At 45.2% G+C, this 24,158-nt stretch overlaps 1 protein-coding gene across 1 annotated transcript in view; it reads left to right on the top strand.

Annotated features, from left to right (window-relative positions):
* Positions 1–22,624, top strand: part of LOC147444753 (NAD(P)-binding Rossmann-fold superfamily protein) — a 122,117-nt gene extending 99,493 nt beyond the window's left edge. The window contains exons 6-13 of the mRNA XM_086527287.1: positions 20,420–20,535; positions 20,610–20,726; positions 20,974–21,024; positions 21,121–21,209; positions 21,294–21,354; positions 21,439–21,516; positions 21,609–21,719; positions 22,247–22,624. Of these exons, the coding sequence (XP_086383413.1) occupies positions 20,420–20,535; positions 20,610–20,726; positions 20,974–21,024; positions 21,121–21,209; positions 21,294–21,354; positions 21,439–21,516; positions 21,609–21,719; positions 22,247–22,384 (761 nt within the window). The 3' untranslated portion in view covers positions 22,385–22,624. The remainder of the gene's footprint in view (positions 1–20,419; positions 20,536–20,609; positions 20,727–20,973; positions 21,025–21,120; positions 21,210–21,293; positions 21,355–21,438; positions 21,517–21,608; positions 21,720–22,246) is intronic.
* Positions 22,625–24,158: the final 1,534 nt, after the last annotated feature.

Raw genomic sequence — 24,158 nt, forward strand, 5'->3', positions numbered from 1 at the left:
ACTGTCCACCTTTTACGGGTCACCGCGGCATTGTTGCCACCTTGAAAGGGGTAGAGAGATACTTCTTTTGGCCGAGACTCAGGAAGGATGTTTCCGAGTTTGTGCGCAGTTGCTTGGTATGCCAGAAGGTCAAGTTTGGCAGGCATAAAGCACAAGGATTGTTACAGCCTTTGCCCATACCCACCCACCCTTGGGGAAAGTATTGCAATGGATTTCATTTTTGATCTCCCGAGAACATAGAGTGGTCACGATGATATCTGGACTGTTATTGACAGATTTAGCACGCAGGCTCATTTCATTCCAGTGAAGAAAACAGTCAAGCCGGATCACTTAGCGAGACTGTTTGTGGCCCAGATTTTCAGATTACATGGATGCCCGAGACGATTGTCTCCGAGAGGGACCCCAGATTTACGAGTTTGTTTTGGAAGGCAATTTGGGAGAACATTGGCACGCTGTTGCAGTTCTTGTCTTCTTTTCATCCGCAAACTGACGGGCAATCTAAGATTGCCAATTCATTGGTTTTAGATATATTGAAGTCTTATATCTCGGATCAGAAGACTCAATGGGAAAAGTATCTACCTTTGGTGGAATTTGCCTACAACAACACGATACACTCTTCGACGGGGAAGGCGCCATTTGAGATTATTGAAGGTGCTGTGAAGGTTCTACCCTTCCTAATCACGAAAGGTAAGATTTTTGAAGCTGATGAGTACACGCATGACATGGTTGCAATAGGGGTTAGTCAATCGGGCATCTATGAGGTCCTGAGTGGATCTAGATGCGATTGCTAACTACATTGCCGATAAATCATGGTCTAAGATCCGAATGAATGTTGAATGTGATTTTTCATTTGATGTCAAGTGATGTTCTGTGATGTCTTGTGATGTGACTGTCGATTAGTACATGTGCTAGATGTGTGTTTCTAGTGCGTCGGTACTAACGGTCAGTATCTGCTAAGACAGTTTATGGCTTCTATCTGTTTTGCAGGCTTAATCGAGGGCGATTACAATGCTTTCAAGAGGGGGGTATGTCACAAACTGGTGACGTGGCTGCCCAGTACACACACACACCTCTCGCAAGGACACCTTGGTGGGCTGAAATGCTCATGTGGCTGGCTAACTACAACCTACACGAAATGTTGACGTGGCAAATTCCGTACGACTGATGACGTGGCAGCCCACAAATCGCAGCGGAATTTACGAAACCAGCGCTCAGCTTTTGGGCATTGCTTTTCTACGTAATTGCAAGAGAGAGAGAGAACTAGCTTTTGCTTTATTTAGGGGCTCAAGAGCTTGAGAGAGAGAAACTCTTTTTGCTTTATTTTTAAAAGCTTTTGAGTTTACCAGCTTTTGGGGCTCTGCTTTTGGCATCCCTTGTACTCTTTAAATACGAGGGCAGGGCCTCATAACTCAGAGCATCTAGACGCAGAGTCTGACTGTGAGCACCTGCCTGCACTCTTGTACGTTGAACACAGATTAATACAAAAAGAAATACCGAAAGGGGCGCCAGTCTTTGGGGCCAATATCTCTAGGCACGGAACTCGGCCGGGCCAGTGTCGAATCAATTGTGAACTGTGAACTGTTTGAAGTGATTATTTGTGGTGTCGTGGTAGATTCTCGACTTGGAGTGTCCAAGTCTGTTACAGCGATTACAATTCTTTCAAGAGGAGGGTATGTCACAAAGTGATGATGTGGCATGACACTCGGGACAGAAATTGCTGACGTGGCAGTAGTACGGATTTCCACGTTTTGCGTTGACAAGTGATGATGTGGCAGGCTGTACGGATTTTCGGGATCCACTCTCGGAGCTTTTGGACCTGAAGCTTTTGAGTTTGCAGCTTTTCATGTACTTGCTTTTGAGTGTGAAGGCCATGGGCATTTAAATATGAACCCAAGGCCACTCTTCCCCTCAGTTTGCTGACGAGCATCTAAGCAGAGAGGGCCCGCGGGAATTGTAACTTTGCTCAGGCATTAATATAAAAATAAATACCGAAAGGGGCGCCAGATTTTGGGGCCAATACCTCTAGGTACGGAACTACGCCGGGCCGTGTCAACTCTATTTAATTGTGATAAAGCTTGTGAAGTATTTTAAGTGATTATCTCGTGTGTTGTGTCAAATTTTTCACTTGGGGCGCCCAAGTTTGTAATACTATATCACAAGCATAATTGTTACCAAGGTAAACTTTACCGTGGTGACCTGCTGTGTATGATGCAAAAGACCCAAAGATGGAGTCACATGAAACAAAGCACCATTATGAACAATCCAAAACTTTGATAGACCATTATGAGTAGAAAGCAAAGCATCAACATCTTTCCTTGTGATATGCATGTCCTCAACAGTGTAAGTGAGGTTTTGAAGAAACTAAGAGGTTTGAGGTATCCTCAATCTACACCGGAAGCAACATTTGCCTTCTCAACAGAAGTAGAGGAAGAACCCTCTTCCTTTTCGCCTTTAGCTGCTATCTGTTTCTCCCTATCTTGTTCTTTCTTGAAGTACCTGCAATCGGGCTTTTTATGCCCTTTTCTTCCACAATGAAAGCAAGTGACTTCCTGCTGTTTTTCCCTGCTTTTGCTGCGATTTCTTTGCATATTAGAAGCATTAGATTTCTTATCAGTCTACCTCTAGCACTGTATGCAGACCCATTGTTTTCCACACTAGACTTACGACGAATCTCTTTATTAAGAATAGACCCGCGCGCACCATCGTAGGTAAGATTGGGATTATTGCTCAGAGATACCACCAGTGCTTCCCAAGAGTCAGGTAATGTCATAAGCAAGAATATTTCCTTGAGCTTATCATCAAATGGCTGCAGGCCTGCATCTTGCAACTGACTCAGCACAGATGTAAAAGCACTTAAATGCTCTGTAACAGGCTCTCCAACTTCACAAGCTTACGCATAAGATGCACTTGATTCACTGGAGTGGTGTTCTCATAAGAAGCATTTAACTTCTGCCAAACCTAAGTGGATAGTCCCCTGATATCAATCAGTATGCCATCTGTTAACAGCCATTTGATATATGTGATAGCTATCTTATTCATATTGACCCATGAATCATTTGATAGTGCATCTGGTTTGTCTTTCTTCAAGGCATGCTCACAATCCTTAAGGAAAAGAATACGCCCTTTCCAAAGCTCAAAACCTGTACCATCAAACTTCTTAATCTCAAAGAGATTTTTCAGGTCATACGATCTTGAGCTTGCAGCCATAATGCAAGAGAAACAAAACTGAATTGTATGCTGAAAATTCCAGCCAACAAGGGAAGTTGCTTACAGAGCAACTAACAGCAGAGAACAAGTTTAGTGAAAAGCTCCCACTTCAACTAAACCTCACTGAAGGCATATAACAATGACCGTGTCACTGCATAAGAAGCATTTAGCAAAGTAAAGAGGAATTTAGAACTTCTCACAAGAGAGTGAATTACATTGAGTCAAGTGAAAATGCACAAATTTCACTGACAAATCTGCAAATTTTGCGTCAATTCTTGCACCCACAGTTGTACATTGCATACATGTAAAATCAGCAAATGCCCCAAATTTCAATGTACATAAGCTACATATACTGAGATTGTTCAGTTTGACGCAAAAGCCCCAAATTAATTTCTGCAGATCTGAAATTTCAGCAATATGCGGCGAGTCTCCAAGCACCCACTGTCCTGTAGGCACTGCAAATGATCTGCAGCTGCTGTCCGAGGCCTGCAAATGACCTGCAACTGACTTGCGCCTGCAGCTGTGAGCTGTAACTGACTTGCAGTTGACCTGCGCCTGCAGCTGCGAGCTGGAAATGACCTGCACCTGCTGCGGTGAGCTGGAATTGACCTGCTGTTGACCTGCGCCTGCAGCTGTGGGCTGGAATTGTGGCTCTGATACTAGTTTGAGGACTTTGATAGTGCCCAGGAGTGCTCAGGTGTGGTGGCGAGAGGTAGAGCAGAGTGTGTGCAGGTGTATGTTCAGCACAACAGAGCAAGAAGAGGAGGCAACAAAGAACTCCACATATCTCAAGTGTGTAACCCACAAAAAATGTAAGGGTTCACACACATGTTTTATTACTTATACATCGGCCTTTAAAATTAAGTCCCTCGACACTAGCTGGACACAAAGAATAAGTGTGTTATAGAGTACACTATACAGGTGTCACAAAGTGATGACGTGGCATGGCCAACTTGAAGAGAAATGGCTGAGTGGACGAGAAACACTAAATGGACCAACTTAAAGAACTTATGGAGCACCGGCCAAGAACCCTAAACACCAAAATTGCGTTGACATGCTGACGTGGCAGTCGGTAAGGATGGTGATGTGGCAGGACTGTATGGATTTTTTGGATTTTGCACTGCTGTGCTAACGTGGCAAGCTGTACGGATTTTTGGCAAATTACGCTGGCTGCTTTTGGGAATCTCCAGCGCTAGCTTTTAAGAGCAGATGCTTTCATGGGAAAGTGCTTTTGAACCTGCTTGTTTTTGGGGATCTGCATTTGGGCATCCCTTGTAAGAATAAAAGAGTCCCTGGGGTCTCACTCTGCATAGCATCTGGACGCAGAGTCTGAGAGCAGAGGTCCCTTGGGAGTTGTACTTTGCAATGATCAATGATAAAGAAATACCAAAAGGGGTGCCAGTCTTTGGGGCCAATGCTTCTGGGCATGGAATGTCACAAATTGATGACGTGGCAGTGCCACACATACACACACGCGGCCGTCTGATGATGTGGCAGATAGTACGGACATCCGCAAATGACGCTGACGTGGCAGTTGTACGGACTCCCGTGAAACGCCCTGACTGCTGATATGGCAGTCTGTAAGGAATCTCGCTTTTTGCACTGACTGTTGACGTGGTAGAACTGTACGGCATTTTGCAAATTGCGCTAATGCTTTTTTGGTAGCATGGAATCCTTTTCTCGATTCCGAGAAGCTCGGAAGGCTTTCGCTTTCATTCAGCAGTTTGATATAGCCTTCTCCGGAGGGAATTACTCAGAGCACTCCAAGATGAGGAAGGCCACATCGTTTTTGAAGGGAAATACACGAACATAGTGGTCCACTTTTCTTCTAAGGAAAAAAGCCCCGACCAAGTGGTTGAAGGTTAAACGGCTCTTCATTTCTTCTTGGTTGACCCAGGAGTACGAATGAGATGTGAGAACCACTTGGAACCATATTCGGATGACCAAGCGTGACACTTTGGACGCATATTGTGAAAGGTTTTGGGATTCTTTTCTACCGACCTCTTTGTTTAAGAAGGTCACTTTCAAAGAACAAATTGAGCGGTTTTGCTGCGGACTCCCTAGAGAGATCCGAGATTACTGCCTCGAACAAAAGTCTGAGTCCATACAACAACTGATGGGACATGCTAAGTGGGGATTCTCGATACATTCAGGTAACTTGACCTACCCCACTGATGAAGTTTTGACTCAATTGGACGCATATTGTGAAAGGTTTTGGGATTCTTTTCTACCGACCTCTTCATTTAAGGTCACTTTCAAAGAACAAATTGAGCGGTTTTGCTGCGGACTCCCTAGAGAGATCCGAGATTACTGCCTCGAACAAAAGTCTGAGTCCATACAACAACTGGTGGGACATGCTAAGTGGGGATTCTCGATACATTCGGGTAACTTGACCTACCCCACTGATGAAGTTTTGACTGAGAGGACCATACAAACCTTGACAAGGGTCAGGATCTATGACACAAGTCCTCCCACAGATGCCCACAACAGAGATCCTCTGAAAACAACACTCTGCCACCTGTGGGGCCTCTACTGAAACACTGTAAAGGACCCACACCCTGTAGCTCAAAGAACAGGGAGGGGATAGTCTCCGAGCAAGCCCGAACTGCGATGAGAACCTCCAATCGTGTGAAGGCTCCCATCCATCTAGGTGCTGCTAACTCAAGAGGCGTGAGCCACTCAGCTGATACTGCCTCTGTGATGTCTTGACACATGCTCTCCCTCTCATGCCCTAAAGTTGGATGCTTTGAAGCTCCTCTGACAAGCCTGAAAACTATAGCCAGTCACCTAAAGTGCGTGTTGGACCCTCTGCCATGGGACCCCAAGAAACATGAGGCCTACTACCAACCAAGTAGCCTCTCAGAGTGCTAACCATGGGGTTCCAAACCAGGGGCTATCTCAGGCGCTCATCCGTGCAAGTAGGCTGATGCTGCTCCAGGCCTCTCCGTAGCTGCTCCCAATAACGGAGCAGACTCACAGCAAAACGGTCCTCTAGTATCCTGCTCAAGCCAACTCTGCGCATCTCTGTGAAAATCCATCTGGTCGAAGGTCGCCAGGGGCCTCTAGCCTGAGGCACTCTAGCACTAAGCCGCTGAAGCAAAAACTCCTTCCAAGGTTCCTCCCCTGGAAGTAGTCCTCTGACAACAAACTTCAGCATTGTAAGACACTGAAGGGCTTCCATGTCGGAATGAAACTCTTTGCAAAAGCGATCACTCCGCACTAAGGGATCTTCACCTTGCTTTGAAGCTCTTGCTATAATCTGAAGCAATCAAAACTTAATGCATGAGTAACATTTCTACAAAAGGTACATTATAGAAAACAGAAACCAGTCTGGTCATTTACAACAAAAACTCAAATATATCAAGCTATCACACAATTCTATAAAAAAATCATTCCTAAAACCAACAAAAAAAAGAACTCTCAAGCCCTCTACTACAATTAAAGCAAAGAAACTGGAAAGCCAAAAGCTTCTGTAAGATATCAAACACTGAAGGGCTTCCATGTCGGAATGAAACTCGCGATTTTTCAAGCAGCATGACTTTTTATAGGTCAAAACCTTCGATTTCTACATTCTGGTTCACTTTGGCCCGGGCTATCTGGGTGTCATGTCTTGACCAAAGGAAGTTCCTGATCAGCCTCTCTACCTGGCTGATGTAGGAACTCGAAAAGATCCAACAAGAAGTGATGTACTACATAGTAGCCAACAACACCTGGCTGGCCACTACAACTTTGCCTGCCAAAGAAAGTTGTGCGGAGCTCCAATGTAACAACTTCCTCCTGATGAATAGGAGGAGGGGAGGCAATTTGTTGCTCCGGAGACAAGTCCAAGACAACCTGACAGCCCAAGTACCGAATTGCAGTCCCTGTGGAAATCCATCTGAAACCCTCACCTGGCTGCCAATCAGGCGTAGGAGCACTACCAACCGAGAAAGCCACTGCCTTTCTCCAGTTGATCAATGGGCCTGATGCACAACAAAAGGTCTCAAGAGCCTCCTCACACTTGTGAAGGTTGGCCTCTTGGCCCTCCAAGTACAAGGCTTAGTCGTCAGTAAACTCAGCATCCAGTAGCTCATCTCCCCGAATAGGGAGCGCTAAGCCACGTAGACCAACCTGCTGTGAAACCAAAAACCTGCTCATCGCCTCAACATAGAACAGAAAGAGGAAGGGGGCAAGAGGGCAGCCCTGTCTGACGGAACGTGTGAGAATGAAACGATCGCCTCTACCACCTGACAAAAGTACCTGAGTGTGTGCCCGTTTGTAGAGAGCTGACACACCTCTAATCCAGGCATTTAAGAAGCCCATCTTGCGTAGAGTGCCCTCCAAAAAGTCCCAGTCAACTCTATCGTAGGCCTTCTCAAAGTCGAGAAGAAGTATCACCAGATCCTCACCATAGAGACGCGCGAGGACAGACGCCTCCCAGAAAGTAAAGATGTTGTCAAGGATACTGCGCTCCTTGACAAAACCTGTCTGTGTCCCATGTATGATGCTCTCTAGAAGTGGCTGAATCCTCAAACTCAAAGCCTTGGCAAAAATTTTGTAGGTTGAGTTGAGGATGGTGATGGGCTGCCACTGTCGAATCTCATCCAAGGAGCCACCCTCCTTGGGAATAAGGTAGATCATGTCCTCACTCGTGCTCTCAGGCATCTCTCCTGTGTGTAGGATGCTATCAGGCCTCCTCAACTGGCTGACCTTGGCATGCGCCTGTCGGGGCCCCACTGTCCCTGTCACTCTGTCACCCACCTGGGTCCACTGAGATGCTTGTCGATGAAAAGAAAACTCCTAGCGCCTCTCCTCTGTGCTGGCAAGCTCCTGGTGAGCCTGCTGTAATTGCTCCTCCAACCAAGGACTATCTCAATGCTGCTTCTGCATCCTCTGTAGGGAAGCAACACCTCGTCGGAGACGCTACTGCAGAAAAAGCCGACTAAGCTAATCAAGTCCAGAGGCCACTCTGTCAGCAGGAGAGTCCTGTAAGTCTAAGCCCTCTGTCCAAAGAGACACCACTCGCTCTCTGAGCGCAGAGTCCAGCAAGAAAGATGCGAAGCATCATACTCCCCCTCCTCTGTGTACCTGTCACTGTGAGGATCACTAGTGCATGGTCCGAAAAAGAAGTCCAAGGCAAAATGCAAACTGACCCACCCAAGTCACAGAAGTGGTCACTAGTGTAGAAGCGATCTATCCGAGATAGATTCACTCCTCCCACTCTACGGTCCGAACGAGAGAAGGCCAAGGTTGTCAGGTGGCCTCACAAAGCTAGAATGCTACCACACATCTGAAACCCGCAGAGTCATACATAAGCTCTCCCAAGCTGCCAACTCAACTCCATGCATAGTAGTATGGCTACCTCCAATCCTGTCAGCGGGGTCGTCCAACATGTTGAAGTCTCCCCCAATGCACCATTGCTCTGCCTGCAGCAGAGACTCAACAATGTGAGCCCAAAACTCTGCACGTGCGCTCGCCACATTGGGTGCGTAGATGTTCAGGAAGCCCATGAGGCAACCCTTAACCTGCTTAGTAATCTACTGAGCCTTGCCTGGCACAATAATCCCTTTGCCCACAATGGCCTGCTGCAAAGAGTCCGCAATAGTCATACATAACCCACCCTGGATGCCTCCAGGTCCAAATGCAGCTGACCATAACGTCTCATAGCGAGACACGCAAAATCGACCACATCGCCGAATGCTGCTCTCACAAAGATGATGCTTCTGTAGCATAAAAATTTCAATCTCACCACCCACAAGGCATCTATGCAGCTCCTGATGTAGCCGACCCCTCTGACGTTGAAACTGGGGCCCTCCATGAGATGATCCTCATGGAGTCAGTGAGAAAACAGATGCTGCCGTAGCAGCCAACCTCGCTATCTTTGAGGCCGGTTTGGATGGGGAGTAATCTACATCCGAACGACCTCTAGACAAGCGCGAAAGAAGTGACTGTCCCGCCTAGGCCCAAGCTGAACGTGCAGCCCAAAGAGCTACATCCTCTGTCCAAGAATCCTCATGCACAAATACATAACAAGGAGGGCACTGAGTGTCAGCAAACAAATGCACCACAATGTGCCTGCAACCCGCTGCATCCGGAGGCGTCACGCTGAACTTGGCAAGAGGCCAAAGTGTTTGCACCAGATCTGTCACCGTTAAGTCCCTCGTGTGATGTGAGAACTCAGTAACCTGAATCTGGAGCCGGTCAAGGGCTGTGTGCTGGGTCCACTCTGTGAGATCCCTACCACCCAGCGAAAAGGAGAAACCCACTGCTGTGTCCACAACCTCAATGCCTCTAGCTGCAAGAAAGAGGACGTGGACTCGAAAGCTAGCATCCTCCAGGTCAGGAGAAGAGTCACCCAGAAACCGAGTGAAGCTGTAGTCGAAGAAGCTCCAGCGTCTACGAATGTCGAAGCTAGTCAAACCTCTAGGGACTGTTGCAAAGGGAGAAGTCTGCACCAAAAAAGGAGGCCTTAGGTGGGGCTATCCCTCTCCAACCACACAGCTCGTAGCGAAAGCTCTACCAAGAGAACGCCTTGCGGCAGAAACGTGTCTAGTACCGTGCGTCTAGGAGGAGTGGAGGAGGGGTTAGGAGATGAGACTGTGGGCCCCATCGGGGAGAGAGGAGGGGCGGGAGGCGAAGGTGGAGGTGGGGGTGGGTGGGGGGGGGAGAGGAGGCGTGGGAGACGGAGCGGCAGCGTCTGAGGGAGGAGGAGGCAGTGGTGGAGGAACTGAAGTGGACGGGGCCTCCTTAAGCGGGCCTTGCTGAAGGGAGTCAAAATGGTTCCCAATCAGAACCCAGTGTGCTACTGAGCTGTAGAAGGTTGGCCACCAGGGGGAGCAGTGGTGTAACAAACTTGGACACTTCAAGTCAAGATTCTACCGCGACACCACAAGAATATACTTCAAAACAATTCATAGTTTACAATTCATTCGACATTGGCCCGGCAGAGTTTCGTGCCTAGAGATATTGGCCCCAAAGACCGGCGCCCCTTTCGGTATTTCTTTTTGTATTAATCTGCAACTCAAAGTACAAGCGAGTAGTCGGGACTCACTCTCAGACTCTGCGTCCAGATGCTCTGAGAAGTGAGAGCCCAGACTACCAATATATAGATTTACAAGGGATGCTAAAAGCAGAGCCCAAAAGCTTAAAAATTAAAGCAAAAGAACTCCCTCTCTCTCTCTCTCTCTCTCTCTCTCTCTCTCTCTCTCTCTCTCTCTCTCTCTCTCTCTCTCTCTCTCTCTGATCTTTTGCGTAGCAAAAAGCAAAAATTGCCTGTTGTAAAATCCGCCGCAAAACGCGGGCGTCCGTACAGCGTGTCACGTGTCAACCATTCCGCATTTTCCGGGGACTATCGTACTGTCTTGTCATGTCAGCATTTCAGCGTCCGTATAGTGCAGCCATGTCATGACTGTCCTTGCCAGAGGGTGTGTGTGCGTACTAGGCAGCCACATCACCAGTTTGTGACATACCCCCCTCTTGAAAGCATTGTAATCGCCCTCGATTACTTCTGCAACACAGACAAAAGCCATAAACTGTCTTAGCAGACATTGACTGTTAGTACCGACGCACTAGGAACACACATCTAGCACATGTACCAATCGACAGTCACATCACACGACATCACAGGACATCACTTGACATCACATGACAAATCACATTCAACATTCATTCGGACCTCAGACCATGATTTATCGGCAATGCAATTAGAGATCATTCAGACCAAAATGCTGCAGTCATTTCGTCTATCAGTTCCTGCACTTAAACAAGTCAAGAACAAATCAGTTTCATATTATCCGGAATTCCATTTCATAAAGTCATACAGCAAAATACTGTCAGCTCTCAGTATCCCTGAAGCTCAAAGAGACATCAGTGACTCTAGTATCAAAAATCGAGGCATCTGTTGACAAAGGAGCGGAGTACCTATTACACCAGATCTCCGGCCAAGCTGAATTCGAGGTTCCATTTGGAATAGACTATGCTAAACCAAAAGCTTCAAGGTAAAGTTTCACAATCTGAGAAGTATCTGCTAGGTCCTCCTCCTCCATCCACTTCGCATCCAATGCAGGATAGTTCTTGAATTTAACCAAGAACCACCTTCTCACTTTATGTCCTTATGTGCCAATATCTGTTCTGGAACAAGGATCTCCTCGTTTTCTTCCACTTCGGGTTGCTCATCAAGCTCCCCATCTTCGGGCACATCGCCTTTAAAAGGCTTCAAGAGACTCACATGAAAAGCATTGTGAATCCTCCAAAAGTCGGGCAGTTTCAGTCGGATGGAGACATCATTGATCTTTTCGGAGATCTGGAACGGTCTGTAGTATCTCATACTAAGCTTTGGAAAAAGCCTCTCCTTTCCCTTTTTCTTTCTCAGGCGTGCCTTCTCAGAACGTAAGAGCACCCAATCATTCTCCTTCAATTTCAAATCGCGATGATGGCGATCTACTGCCTTTTTTTGTCTTTCCTGAGATTTCTACAAAGCCTCGCGGACCTTGGCAAAAGCCGTGTCTAAGTCACGCATGTACTCATCAGCTTCAAAAATATTACCTTTCCTGCTTAGGAAGGGTGGAATCTTCGTAGCACCTTCAATAATCTCAAATGGCGCCTTTCCCGTCGAAGAGTGTATCGTGTTATTGTAGGCAAATTTCACCAAAGGTAGATACTTTTCCCATTGAGTCTTCTGATCCGAGATGTAAGACTTCAATAAATCTAAAACCACTGAATTGGCAATCTCAGATTGCCCATCAGTCTGCGGGTGGAGAGATGACGAGAATTGCAACCGCGTGCCAATGTTCTCCCAAATTGCCTTCCAAAACAAACTCTTGAATCTGGGTCCCTTGTCGAAGACAATCGTCTCGAGCATGCCATGTAATCTGAAGATCTGGGCCACAAACAGTCTCTCTAAATGATCCGGCTTGATTGTTTACTAAACTGGAATGAAATGAGCCTGCTTACTAAATGTGTCAATAACAGTCGAGATACCATCGTGACCACTCTGTGTTCTCGAGAGATCAAAAATGAAATCCATTGCAATACTTTCCCAGGGACAGGTGGGTATGGGCAAAGGCTGTAACAATCCCTATGATTTATGCCTGTCAAACTTGACCTTCTGACATACCAAGCAACTGCGCACAAACTCGTCCACATCCTTCTTGAGTCTCGGCCAAAAGAAGTATCTCTCTACCCCTTTCAAGGTGGTAGCAATGCCGCGGTGACCCGTAAATGGTGGACAGTGGCATTCGGTCATAACCTTTTCCCTCAGCAGCTATGTAACGCACAACATGGTTTTTCTCGTCAAGTAGCCATCCCGAATGGAATATCCCACTACTGTCTCCTCAGCCCGTATCTGTGTGAAAATGTCTGCAAAATCTGTATCTGTGGCATAGTGATCGACCATATCCTCGAAGCTTCTATGATGAATCGCGGAAATAGCCAGAAACAACGGCTTCCGAGACAAAGCATCTGCCACCAAATTCTTATGTCCCTGCACATGGACAATCTGGAAGTGAAACTGTGACAAGATGTTCGCCCACCGCATTTGCTTTTCCGATAGCTGCTTCTGTGACAAGGAGTAGCGTAAACTCCGATGGTATGTAAAGACAGTAAAATCCGCTCCGAGTAGGTAATGTTGCCACTAAGTAAGAGCATGGATAACCGCCAAAAGCAACAGTGGCAGCATTACCGTAGTCGATTTCTCTTTGAATGTCTTAAAGGCGACCTTTGTGGGTCCCCACGAGAAAGGGACTCCTTTCTGTGTCAAGATATGCAAAGGGGAAGCAACCTCTACAAACTTTCTAATGAAGCGCCTATAGTACGAACACAATCCCAAGAAGCTTCTAACTTCATGGACATTCTTCAAATCAGGCCAATCGCAGATAGTCTCTATCTTGGCTGGATCCATCTGCACTCCTACTGCTGACACGTGTCCCAAAAAGTGTATCTTTGGTAGGAAAAATTCACTTTTCTTCGCATTAATCACCAATTTGTGATCTCGTAATGCCTAAAAGACCTGAAGCAGATGTTTTGCCTCATCCTTGGAGAAAACAATGATGTCGTCAAAGAAAGTGCCAACAAATAGTCTGTACTCTCGAAAAATCCTGTCCATCATCCTTTTAAATGTCGCAGGAGCATTGGTTAAGCCAAAAGGCATCACAAAAAACTCAAATAACCCAAAAGTCGTCCGAAAGGCTGTCTTGTAGACATCTCCCGGCGCGATTCGGATCTGATGATATCCACTTTTGAAGTCAATCTTGCTAAAACATGAGGATCCCTGAAGTCGGTCAAGTATATCATCGATTTTAGGAATCGGAAATCTGTTCTTGATGGTGATTTTGTTGAGAGCTCTATAATCGATGCACATTCTCCAAGATCCGCCTTTCTTCAAAACCAACAACACAGGAGAGCTGTACTGTGAAGTACTAGGTTGGACAAGACCCTTTTCCAAGAGGTCTTTCACTTGGTTCATAATTTCTTTGTTCTGGGCTCGGCTCACACGGTAAGGTGGCCGGTTCGGTGGTGTGCTTCCAGGTATCAAATCAATGGTATGATCTTCAGGACGAGCGGGTGGTAACTCGCCCGGCAGGCCCTCTGAGAAGCAATCAGCATGAGCGTGGAGAAAATCTTGGCGTTCTTATCAAGTTCAAACGTATTTGTCCTATCCTCATCATTCAACTCTTTCAAAAAGATCGAGTAAACAAACAGAATGGATTTCATTAATTTTGAAATGGCCGAAGCCGATACAATAGGGACAGACTCGCCCTTAAGTTTTACATCAAGTACAACGGTTCTGCCCTTCTCTGTGGTCAAAGTCGCTTTCCTCGCCCGATAGTCGACCACGACGTTGTTCTTGTGGTACCAAGGAATTCCCAAGAGAACATCACAACCTTACAAAGGCATTATGTAGAAGTCCTCATGTCCCAAATACCCCTGACAATGCAACCGAAGTTTGCCAATGGCAGGTGTAATGGCTACGTCCCTACCGGGTGCCGCTAGAACTGCCTCTACTAGTGGTCCCATCCGATTGGGTGTGATCTCGAACCGCGCCGCCAATTCAGGTGAAATGAAGTTGGCCTTGGCTCCTCCATCAAAGAAGATCAGGGCTTCTTGGTCTTTTACTTTGCCCCAAGCTCGGCAAAGTTCTGTACTCTCGTCCATCGTGCTTTGGTCAGTACCCACGCAATTTGGAACCAGTCCTGTTTTCATCTTGCCTTCTCTTCCACGTTCCTCAGCTGCTCTCGAACTCTCAGGCCTTTCGTCGTCCTTGTCGTTCTGTTCTTTCGATGCCTTTTTAGGGAACTTCCCGGAGATATGCCCAGTTTCCCTGCATCCAAAGCACTTCCCCTCCTTGGATGTAGAGAGCTCTCTCTTGAGGAGTGAACTTGGGTCGTGCATCCTTTTCTTTCTTTTGTGGGTTACTCTTCCTCTTTCTACTCACCAGTCTGTTCTGCCCTTTGCGTCATGATTTCATCTGTGGGATAGGTCAAACTGCCTGAGTGAATGGCAAAACCCCGTTTCGCATGACTCATCAGCTCGTGAATGGAAGCTTACTTTTGTTCTAAGCAATAATCTCGGATCTCTGTAGGAAGACCCAAGGTAAACCGCTCAATCTGTTCTTGAACGAGATCTTTCCAAAATCTCTTGCAATAAGCGTCCACTGTATCCTTCTTGGTCATCCGAAGATGGTTTCAAGCTGTTCGTATGTCGTGTTCATACTCTCGAGTCAGCCAAGAAGAAATAAAAAGCCTTTTGAATTTCAGCCATTTAACTGGCGTTGTCTTGTTTAATAGAATCGTGGACCACCAAGTTTGAGCATTCCCCTTGAGGTTAGAGGCAACCCTCCGAATCTTGGAGTGCTTAGAGTAATGCCCTCCTGAGAAAGCTATGTCAAACTGCTGTATGAAAGACAAAGCCTTTGAAACATCTCTATAACTAGGAAACGTGTCAAATTTTATTAACTGCCCACCTTCCTTAAACTCTCGGACTTTCTTGCTTTTATCTTCCAGAAAGTCACACTGGTTGGCTTTATAAAAATTCTTCTTCTTTGCGTAAAAGCTGCTGTCATCAGAGTCCGAACTATCTGAAGACGAGTCCTCTGTAGAACTGTCAACCACAGGGCGAGATTTAGGCCTCTTTGCCTTTTTCTTGCCCTTTCCGAAGCTTTGCTTTTTGCTTCGCTTTTTGCCTTTTCTGTCTTCTTCACTCGAGTCAAAGGAGCTAGAAGAACTGTCAGAAGAAGAAGAAGAAGAAGAATTGGGTACTCCTTCAAATCGAACACGCTTCTTCTGCTTTCTTGCCGATTCAAATGTAGACTGACGACCAAATAACTCGGGAAGTCAGTTCCTTTCTTCTACTTTATGCCGTGCTTTTCTACTTTGTTTGGTGCGTCAAAAAGCTAAGCAATTCGTGCATCAACCACCTCCTCTAATTCTTGGTCTGTATACATCCTTGGAGTAGGAGGTTTCTTCAAGGCCGGTTTGAGGGGTGGTTCTGTGGTCTGCCGCCATTGTGCATGCACCTTGTCAAAGGAGGTCTGGCTCATAAATTTTGCAAATTTCGGATCCTTCGCAAAATTTAGCATCATCTTTGTTGCATCACCGATCAATCGTCGACGCTCCATCTCTTTGATCTCCGCCTGAGTAGGCCGAGGCGGGCCATACTCCTCGTGTGAATCTTCGTTGTGACCTCTTCCCGCATCTCCGGATGCAGAGGAAGTCGACTGATCTCTGTCTGAAGCCATAAGCCATAAGTGCCGCGTAAAAAGGATCGGATTTCCCGTAGAAGAGAAATCGGTCGTGACAGACTTGGACACTCCAAGTCAAGATTCTACTGCGACACCACAAGAAATACTTCAAAATAGTTCACAGTTCACAATTTACAATTGATTCGACACTGGCTCCCGACGGAGTTCCGTGCCTAGAGATATTGGCCCCAAAGACTGGCGCCCCTTTCTGTATTTCTTTTTGTATTAATCTGCAACTCAAAGTACAAGCGAGTAGTCGGGACTCACTCTTAGACTCTGCGTCCAGAATCGAGATGCTCTGAGAAGTGAGAGCCCAAACTACCAATATATAGATTTACAAGGGATGCTATAAGCAGAGCCCAAAGCTTCAAAATTAAAGCAAAAGAACTCTCTCTCTCTCTCTCTCTCTCTCTCTCTCTCTCTCTCTCTCTCTCTCTCTCTCTCTCATCTTCTACGTAGCAAAAAGCAAAAACTACCTGCCGTAAAATCCGCCGCAAAAGCGGGCATCTGTACAGCGTGTCACATGTCAACCATTCTGCATTTTTCGGGGGCTGTCGTAACGCCTTGCCACGTCAATATTTCAGTGTCCGTACAATGCAGCCACGTCATCACTATCCTTGCCAGAGGGTGTGTGTGTGTGTGTATTGTGCATCCACGTCACCAGTTTGTGACAAGTGGGGCGAGCCCGCCCCTGTCGACGGCGGCCAGGCACCTGTGGTCCTGTTGCCAACCGTCAGTTGTCTGATCACTGGTCTCTGTCGAGGTACCAGCTTGTGCATCCTGTGTATCTGGTTGCTTGGCATGCTCAGCCTTGGGAGGCTGGGCATGCGCTGTGGGTCGAGGTCTCCTGCAAGGACAAGCCTTTGCCAAATGGCCCATTTGCCTGCAAATGAAACACTGGTTCGGGAGACTCGAATACTCCACACTCTGTCTAATCCATCCCCCACTCACCCGAGGCAGTAGTACCACCTTGGGGAGGAGTGTGAGTCACGAACAAGAACCTGCACAGTAGGTAAACATGCGGCCTTGGCCACAATTGAAGCTGCATTACGCGGAGACTCCAGAACTGTCCCGAACATGGAACCAATCCTGGGGAGGAGAGGGAGGACAGTTCTGGCTTGGGAAACAGATTGAAATCGGCAAGTCTGCCTCCTCCTCGAGCACATCTGTAGTAGGGTCAAAACCATGACGCCAATGTCGGAAGTAAGCTCGAGCTGCTCGGATGCCGAGTGGGCTCATTAAAATCACCTTGGCCGTCATATTTGCAGACTCAAACTCTACATGGTAGTACCCTCTCCCGAGGATCTGGATATCGGTGATCTTGCCCACATCGGAGAGAAGACGGAATTCCGAACCTCGCCCCGACTGGCCGAGTTCCATTGACAGTGTTCGGGAAAAATGTCTCAGCTTAATATCGTGCCATTTTCAATTTCAAAAATGCCGGTTGAGAGCAAGGGAAAAGGGAGAAATTCCGCTCCAAAATAGAGAAAAATAGTGTAAAAACCCGGAAAAATGACCTAATTTTTTAAAATTTCCTCTTGAAAAAATGAAGGAATTTTGTATGTTTGGAAAAACGATTTTTCCCGAACACTAAGTTCCAATGATCTTACTGATAACCGAAGTGGCTTGCAAGCGCTCCACTTCGGCCATCAAGCTCGCTTGCTCTTCTGGTGAAAGAGCAAATCAAAAGGGTCGGCTCCACGGTGTTGGGCGAGGGGGCTTCAGTGGAGTCCCTCTGAGGTGGAGCAGAAGCGGCCATTCTGTGACTGCTACTAAGTCGAGAAAGACGAAGGTGACGCGAAACTCCTAGAAGGTTGAAAAGACAAACTCCTGCGAGCTAAGAAGTTGGGGGGGGAACGCGAGGCAGGGGCGGGCGGGCAAGTTGAGGCGCGAAGGGGCTGGGGCGAGCGCACAGTGAACTAGCTAAGCGCTGGGCTAGCTGCGGGTTGTGCAGGGCAAGGCTACACGAGGGAGGATGAGGAGGAGAGAGCGATGGCGAGAGAGAGGGTGTGCAGTTGCATGCGTAGGAGAGGGGGTGAGGGCAGCAGCACCAGCGAGCTCTTGGTTTTTCCAAAATCTCAACTAAATATACCAATTGTTGTACGACGTATCGGGCATGTGTCTCCTTAGGTTGCCTCTGAGTGGAAGGGCTAGGTAAATTTCCTCCTTCAACGGTGTGATCTCCAAGTGCTCTATCCATGTTGACAAGATCGTGTTTCGATTTGCAAAGGGCAAGGAAGCAAGCTGATCTTTGATACCACTGTAATCACTTCTCGCTAGAGTTCGGACGGAAACACAGAGATAATTGCAATCTACACACTTGGCAACACTTGAATAGTTGAGAGAGAGAGAGAGAGAGAGAGAGAGAGAGAGAGAGAGAGAGAGAGAGACCAAAAAGTTACAATGTGGTGGATCTAATACAAAGTCAAAGTAACAAAAATGACAAATGACAAAATAAATACTATGGAATCCTAAACTGCTAGGTGTGAACTAAATAGCTAGTTGGGATAGCTAAATCACAAGAGTAATCGACACGGCATAGTAGAGTTCTGAGCCAAGACACACGGGTTCCAAAGACTTGCGCCCCTTTCGGTATTCCTTTATTATTACACTTCGCAAAGTACAACTTCCGAGGGTCCAACTCTCTCCGAGATTCTACGTCCATATGCTCTCCCGAAGAGTGGCCCTTTGGGCACTTATAAACATACAAGGGATGCCAAAAGCAGAGCCCCAAAAGATTAGCTCTAAAGCACTTGAATCTAAAAGCATCTGCTCCTAAAAACTGGCGCCAAAAGTTGTCCAAAACAGCCCGCGAAAAACGTGAAAAGCTATACAACAGTGCCACATCATCAGTTCTTCTCTAGTAGTCTTTAGGCCTCTTGGCCAGTTCTTGCAAAACTCAGTCAAGTTAGTTCAAGACCCGAAGGTCACACAAATATTCCTAGCACCATATAGATGTCTTCAAATGCAAATTCCACATAGAAAGAGTTGATCATGGCATAAAGGATTCTGGCTTTGACGAAGAGATTGGTATGGACCACCGTTCTAGGGAAAGTGAGTCTGGGCGGACCAAACGAATGCATTGATCTAATGCGTCTATGACCTCGACTCAAAAACCCTAACCCTAAAACCAATCACACAGGTTGTTTGTATGCCTATGCTTAAGTGACTCTACTATGTAGGTGAGGGTATGCAACTATGACCTGCCTGATCATGCACGTCCTTCTAGAGTCTCACAAAGTGCTATCCTAGATCCTAAGCTAACTAAGCTTGATGCTAACTATAGCAATAGCTTGTCCACCTGGCTCAAGCGTAATGTGCACCTGACATTCTCCTAAGATATCAGAGCTTTACCTTGAGGCTTTTGGTTTAGCTCCGACTACTCCGAAAGTTACCGATGAATCAGCAGGTTGAATATGGTGCTTATGCGGGCTGCACTCCACTCCTTTGCCATAGGTTACCTCAATGAGAATAAAGTCACTGATTTTTACTTAAGATCTCAAAGATATTGATGGTCTGACAATACTTTGCAAAATGATTTTATGAAATAGGTACATTGAATTGGAAATTTCATAGCTTGAATTGATTACATGTGCTCTTTCCTATGTGTATTGTTAGAGTAATGTAAAGAAATATAAAATGTGTGCAACATTTGTGTGATGAATGATTTGAACCTAGTGCATCTAGACATTTGTTAGAGATTAGTGAAATCTAGATGATGGCTAAGTGAATGTGATTCTAGTACATCAAATTTTCTATCTGGAGGAGATTGTTGTGAGTGCATCAAGAGTTCCGGAAGGATGAGATGGCTACACAAAGATCTAGGTGCATCAAGAGTTCTGGACTAGATGAGATAGCTAGATTGAATGATTGAAACACGGTGTTTAGTGTCAACTAAGTGTTTGATTTGTGAACTGCATGTTGTGTGATTGTCTTGTCTTGTGGGGATGGTTATGGGCATGGTTTGCTTGAGATGTGTGAAAGGATATTAATCTCATAGTAACGAGATTTATAGATCAAAACATCCATGAAAAGATAAGTGCGGTCTGGAGGTGATTGCTAAATAAGGTACAATAATCATGATTCTATATTGAGATCTCGACGGGGATAATAATGTGAATGCTCAATGACGATCTCAACGGGGATAATAATGTGAATGTTCAATGATTGGCGTCTTTGTGCAAGTGCTATATGTGTGCAGTCTAGACGTCAGTAGTTAGAGTCGGTGTCTATTGAGCTAGAATATAATAAAGATTATTACGCATAAGCTTGCTCATGTGCCAACTCATCCCACGCTGGATATATAAACTACTGACTTCATATCTATGTATTTATATACAAAATAACTTTTAATTTAAGTATTCTATTTCAGCAAGAGAGGTCAATAGGGCCATGTTAACTATAGGAGGTTCATTAGAAGAATCGCAAGAAAAATGTGTATGTTGTCTATGTCTGAAGGGTCCATCCAAACTCATTTTTGGCTATTCGTTGCAATAGGTGCCTCAGAAGCTATTGAAGCCCTATCCGTGTATGCCTCTATTCGTGAAGAGAATGATGCTGGTCCCATATGGGCAGTTGCTGAGAACTACCGCTTTGAACCTGGCCTTGCAGAGGTGTCTAGAACATACTTTGAATCTCTTCAATCCTTTCGTTTAGGAGAGTGAGTGTGATTGTACTTAACTTGCAGGCAGCCAGAGTTGTCAAAGAAGAGATTGGTGAAATGATGACTGTGGAAGTTATTGCTGAAGCACCAATGAACAGTGCAAATCCATACTTTTCAACTGCATGGAGGCAAGCCTTTTATGTAGGTGCAAATCCTCAATAAATTTGCTGATTTTTTCATCGACTATCAATCCATACATGAAAATGAGTCTTTTTGAGAGAGCCATCCTCAATGAAATGTACATTTACAGCCCAATATGCCAAAATTATGCATGTTGGGAGATCCAACTTGGGATGGTGTAGGTTTGGGTGAACCTGACTCCAATTTCCTCGCTTGATCTTTTAATTTGTTTCATCAGAACTCATCTTCTTTGACTTGAATGCCACAGGGGGGCTTCACTTTAGATATGGGAGTCCACTTTGTTGCTGCGTTGCGCATGGTATGGTGCTATAGACCACTGGTTGCCAGACAGGGTACCGAAGAATAACATTGTCGTGAGACTCGTTTGATGCATGTGTTTCTTGCTCTGGAGCAGGTGGTAGGATCTGATGTTCGCTCACTTGCTGCGCTATCTCGGCACATTGACAAAACTTTGCCACCCCCTGACAACATTTCTGCTCTCTTGTGAGCAAACTTTTCTGCTCCCTTGTGAGCAAACTTTCTCAAGTTCTATAGCATGTCAATGATGTACGAGACCTTAATTTGCAGGAAACTAGAAAATGACTGCATCGGAGTTTTGGTGATGTCCATGTCAGCAACCTCAAGAAAGGTTGAATTTTTGGCTGTATGAAATGTCAACTTCTTGTGGTTGCATTTGACTTTTCGAGTTTCTCATACGGGTACTCATTTCCAGATGATTTGGAGAGTGGTAGGTTCTAAGGGAACTGTGCAAGTAGAGCGTGGCATCCAAGATGGTCAACATGGTTACCTGGTAGGATACACTAAAAAACATTGCACATCAGAAGTGCTCACTACTAACAATCTCTGTGCTTCAGCTGAATGTTCTGGGTTCGACTTTTGCAGGTAACTGTTTATACATCCGTATCAAGCCCACGTTCCTCCTTTTATCCCTTTTCTGGGGTTCGAGAAGAGTTAGCTGTTTTTGCCAAAGACATGGCCAATGTGTCATTTAAGGTATTTTTCTAAAGTATCATAAGCTAGAGTCTGTCTGGGAACACCTACACACCTTATATAATACTCAAGCTCTTGGCCTATGTAGAGTGAAAGCACGTTCGGAGGGCCCAGGGGGGGTAAAGATTCTTTCTTTTTTAAAACCACCAGCCATCTGGAAATCATGTCAAAAATTGACCTCATGGTCATCATGAAATATATGGTCTCCCAACCCTTGCAACTCATGACGTAACAAGAGGCTTGTCCAGAGCAACTTCCTGTTAAGAGACACTAGCTACACTAATAAACCCTGAATCCGACTTAAAACCTCTTTACACCCAATGCACTCCCTTTGTAAGCGCCTGGAGTGCCCTTCACTTTGATACATTTATCTTTGGCAGAGTATTGCATGGCATGCTGGCTATTGCACACAGAATGATTCTGATCCTTCTTAAAATTCTCGCAAACCATGCTTTTGCAGGGCATGCTGGCCATTGCACACAGAATGATTCTGATCCTTCTTAAAATTCTCACAAACCATGCTTTTGCAGGGCATGGCAGCGAGTAAAGCAGACATGCGTAGCTCGCCGCTAGAGGGGGCTCGTGATGTTGCAGTGATTGAAGCAATTTTGAAGTCCAGCTCTGAGAATGGTGCATGGGTTGATGTGCTTCCCATACCATGGCACTAGCATGTTGTAATTGAGACATCAAGATAGATTAATTCTTTCCTCTCAGATAAAAAGAAAGAAGAGTATTGTTAAGTTGTGGAAGGGTACTAGCTTTCTCACATCCTCTCTAATTGGTTATAGCCTTTTTTCTTCTTCTGTTTCAGGCAAGGGTCCAAAATCCTAAGACTGTCCTGCTAGGTGTCAAATGTTCGAATGTTGTTTACTGAAAGAAAATCTAGGACATTGTTATGGTCATTTCTATCTTGGATGTGTACATGGCATAGCATAGAACCTTGAAGAAGCATAGAGAGGGATGTCACACAAAGTATGGCTTTTGTTTTAAAAACTTACCAAAGTGACCTTGAAATTTCTCAAAATACCCCTCAAATTTCAGTGATTCCCACAATCCCCCTCATAGTTAAATTTATATCATAATCCCAGCATCTTTAAACACATTATATTTTGTAACTAGGAAGATTGGTCTTTTGTCGATAGAAATGATAGGACTGATTTTTGACGAGATTTTGGGCTCGTGGCATAAAACAAATCATGATTTGTAGGGCATTTAAGTAGCTGATCCAAATTGTATGTCAAAACAAGTCGGAACAAACTTAAGCAAAGGTGCCCATTCAAGATTACACATGCCGACATTCAATTACTTTGTGTAAATATTTGCAATTTTAGAAGATGTTTCTCAAGGTCTCCCTTGTTTAGTGGCACCCTATGTCGATTTATTTGTATTTATACAAATAAATACTTTACCCAAAGAGGGCACAATCATGAGGAAGTACTCTTAAAAATGGTCAAAGAATCGTTTTAGAATATCCGTGTTAATTTTGCATGGAAGGAATGCTATATAGGATTCCTTGAAAAAATGCAACCTAGTAAACTTGCTCACCAAATCCACAAAATTTCTCTTAAAGATTTTTTGTTACACATCCACAATTTTGCAGAGGGAGATGCCATTCTTTAGGGCATACTTTACAGCCAATTTTGGCTGTTTTTCGGAGCTCTTGCGGCCTAATGCTACGGCTCCTTTGTATCTACAACACTTGTTGCAATAAGAATGGAGCCATTCATTAGCAAAGAAGCCTATCTATATCATTTTGAATATGGTTATGGCTCGTCTCCAAATCTAATTCTGACTTTCCACAAGCATAGCAATATCATTGTAAATATGTATATAACTTGCCTCCAAAATCTCATTCTCTCTCCCCAATTCTAGATGTAAAAAAAAACACTTCTTTGAAGTATATGGCTACTTGTATTTGAGAGGGAAAAAAATATTCACAACCAATGTGCTCGTTCATTCTTGAGAGTTATGGAAGAAGACTTTTAAAGTTGTTGAGGTGGGCATCCATAGAGATATGTGATTCTTTGTTCAATGCAAAGAAAGTTTATCTTGGAGTGTTTGCAAGATGCCCCAAAAGATACATCCAAAATCTTCCATGCTTCTTTACATATGAGTCATGTACCAGTCATGCACTAAGATATCATCATGTGTTCTTTGATAATGCCAAGTGTTTGGTCATTTTTAGTTTTCCACTACAATTTTTATTCTCTATAGTGTTAGGTGTTCATGTTTACCTCATTCCATAATCTTGTTGAAATCATGTATGGTAGTCAGCATCGTCAAATTTATCTCTTGCTTCATGAGGCACCATTAAGAAGAGGTCTTACCACTTTGATGATGCGGCAGCGTCTATTGTCTCACAAGTTGGCACTTAATATAAGAAAGTTTTTGACAAGTTGAAAAAGAAGACAAGATTAGATTTGACAACTTTATTTAAAAAAC

The sequence above is a fragment of the Adiantum capillus-veneris genome, chromosome 13, assembly GCF_014529385.1.
Source record: "Adiantum capillus-veneris isolate H3 chromosome 13, ASM1452938v2, whole genome shotgun sequence".
Lineage (NCBI taxonomy): Eukaryota > Viridiplantae > Streptophyta > Polypodiopsida > Polypodiales > Pteridaceae > Adiantum > Adiantum capillus-veneris.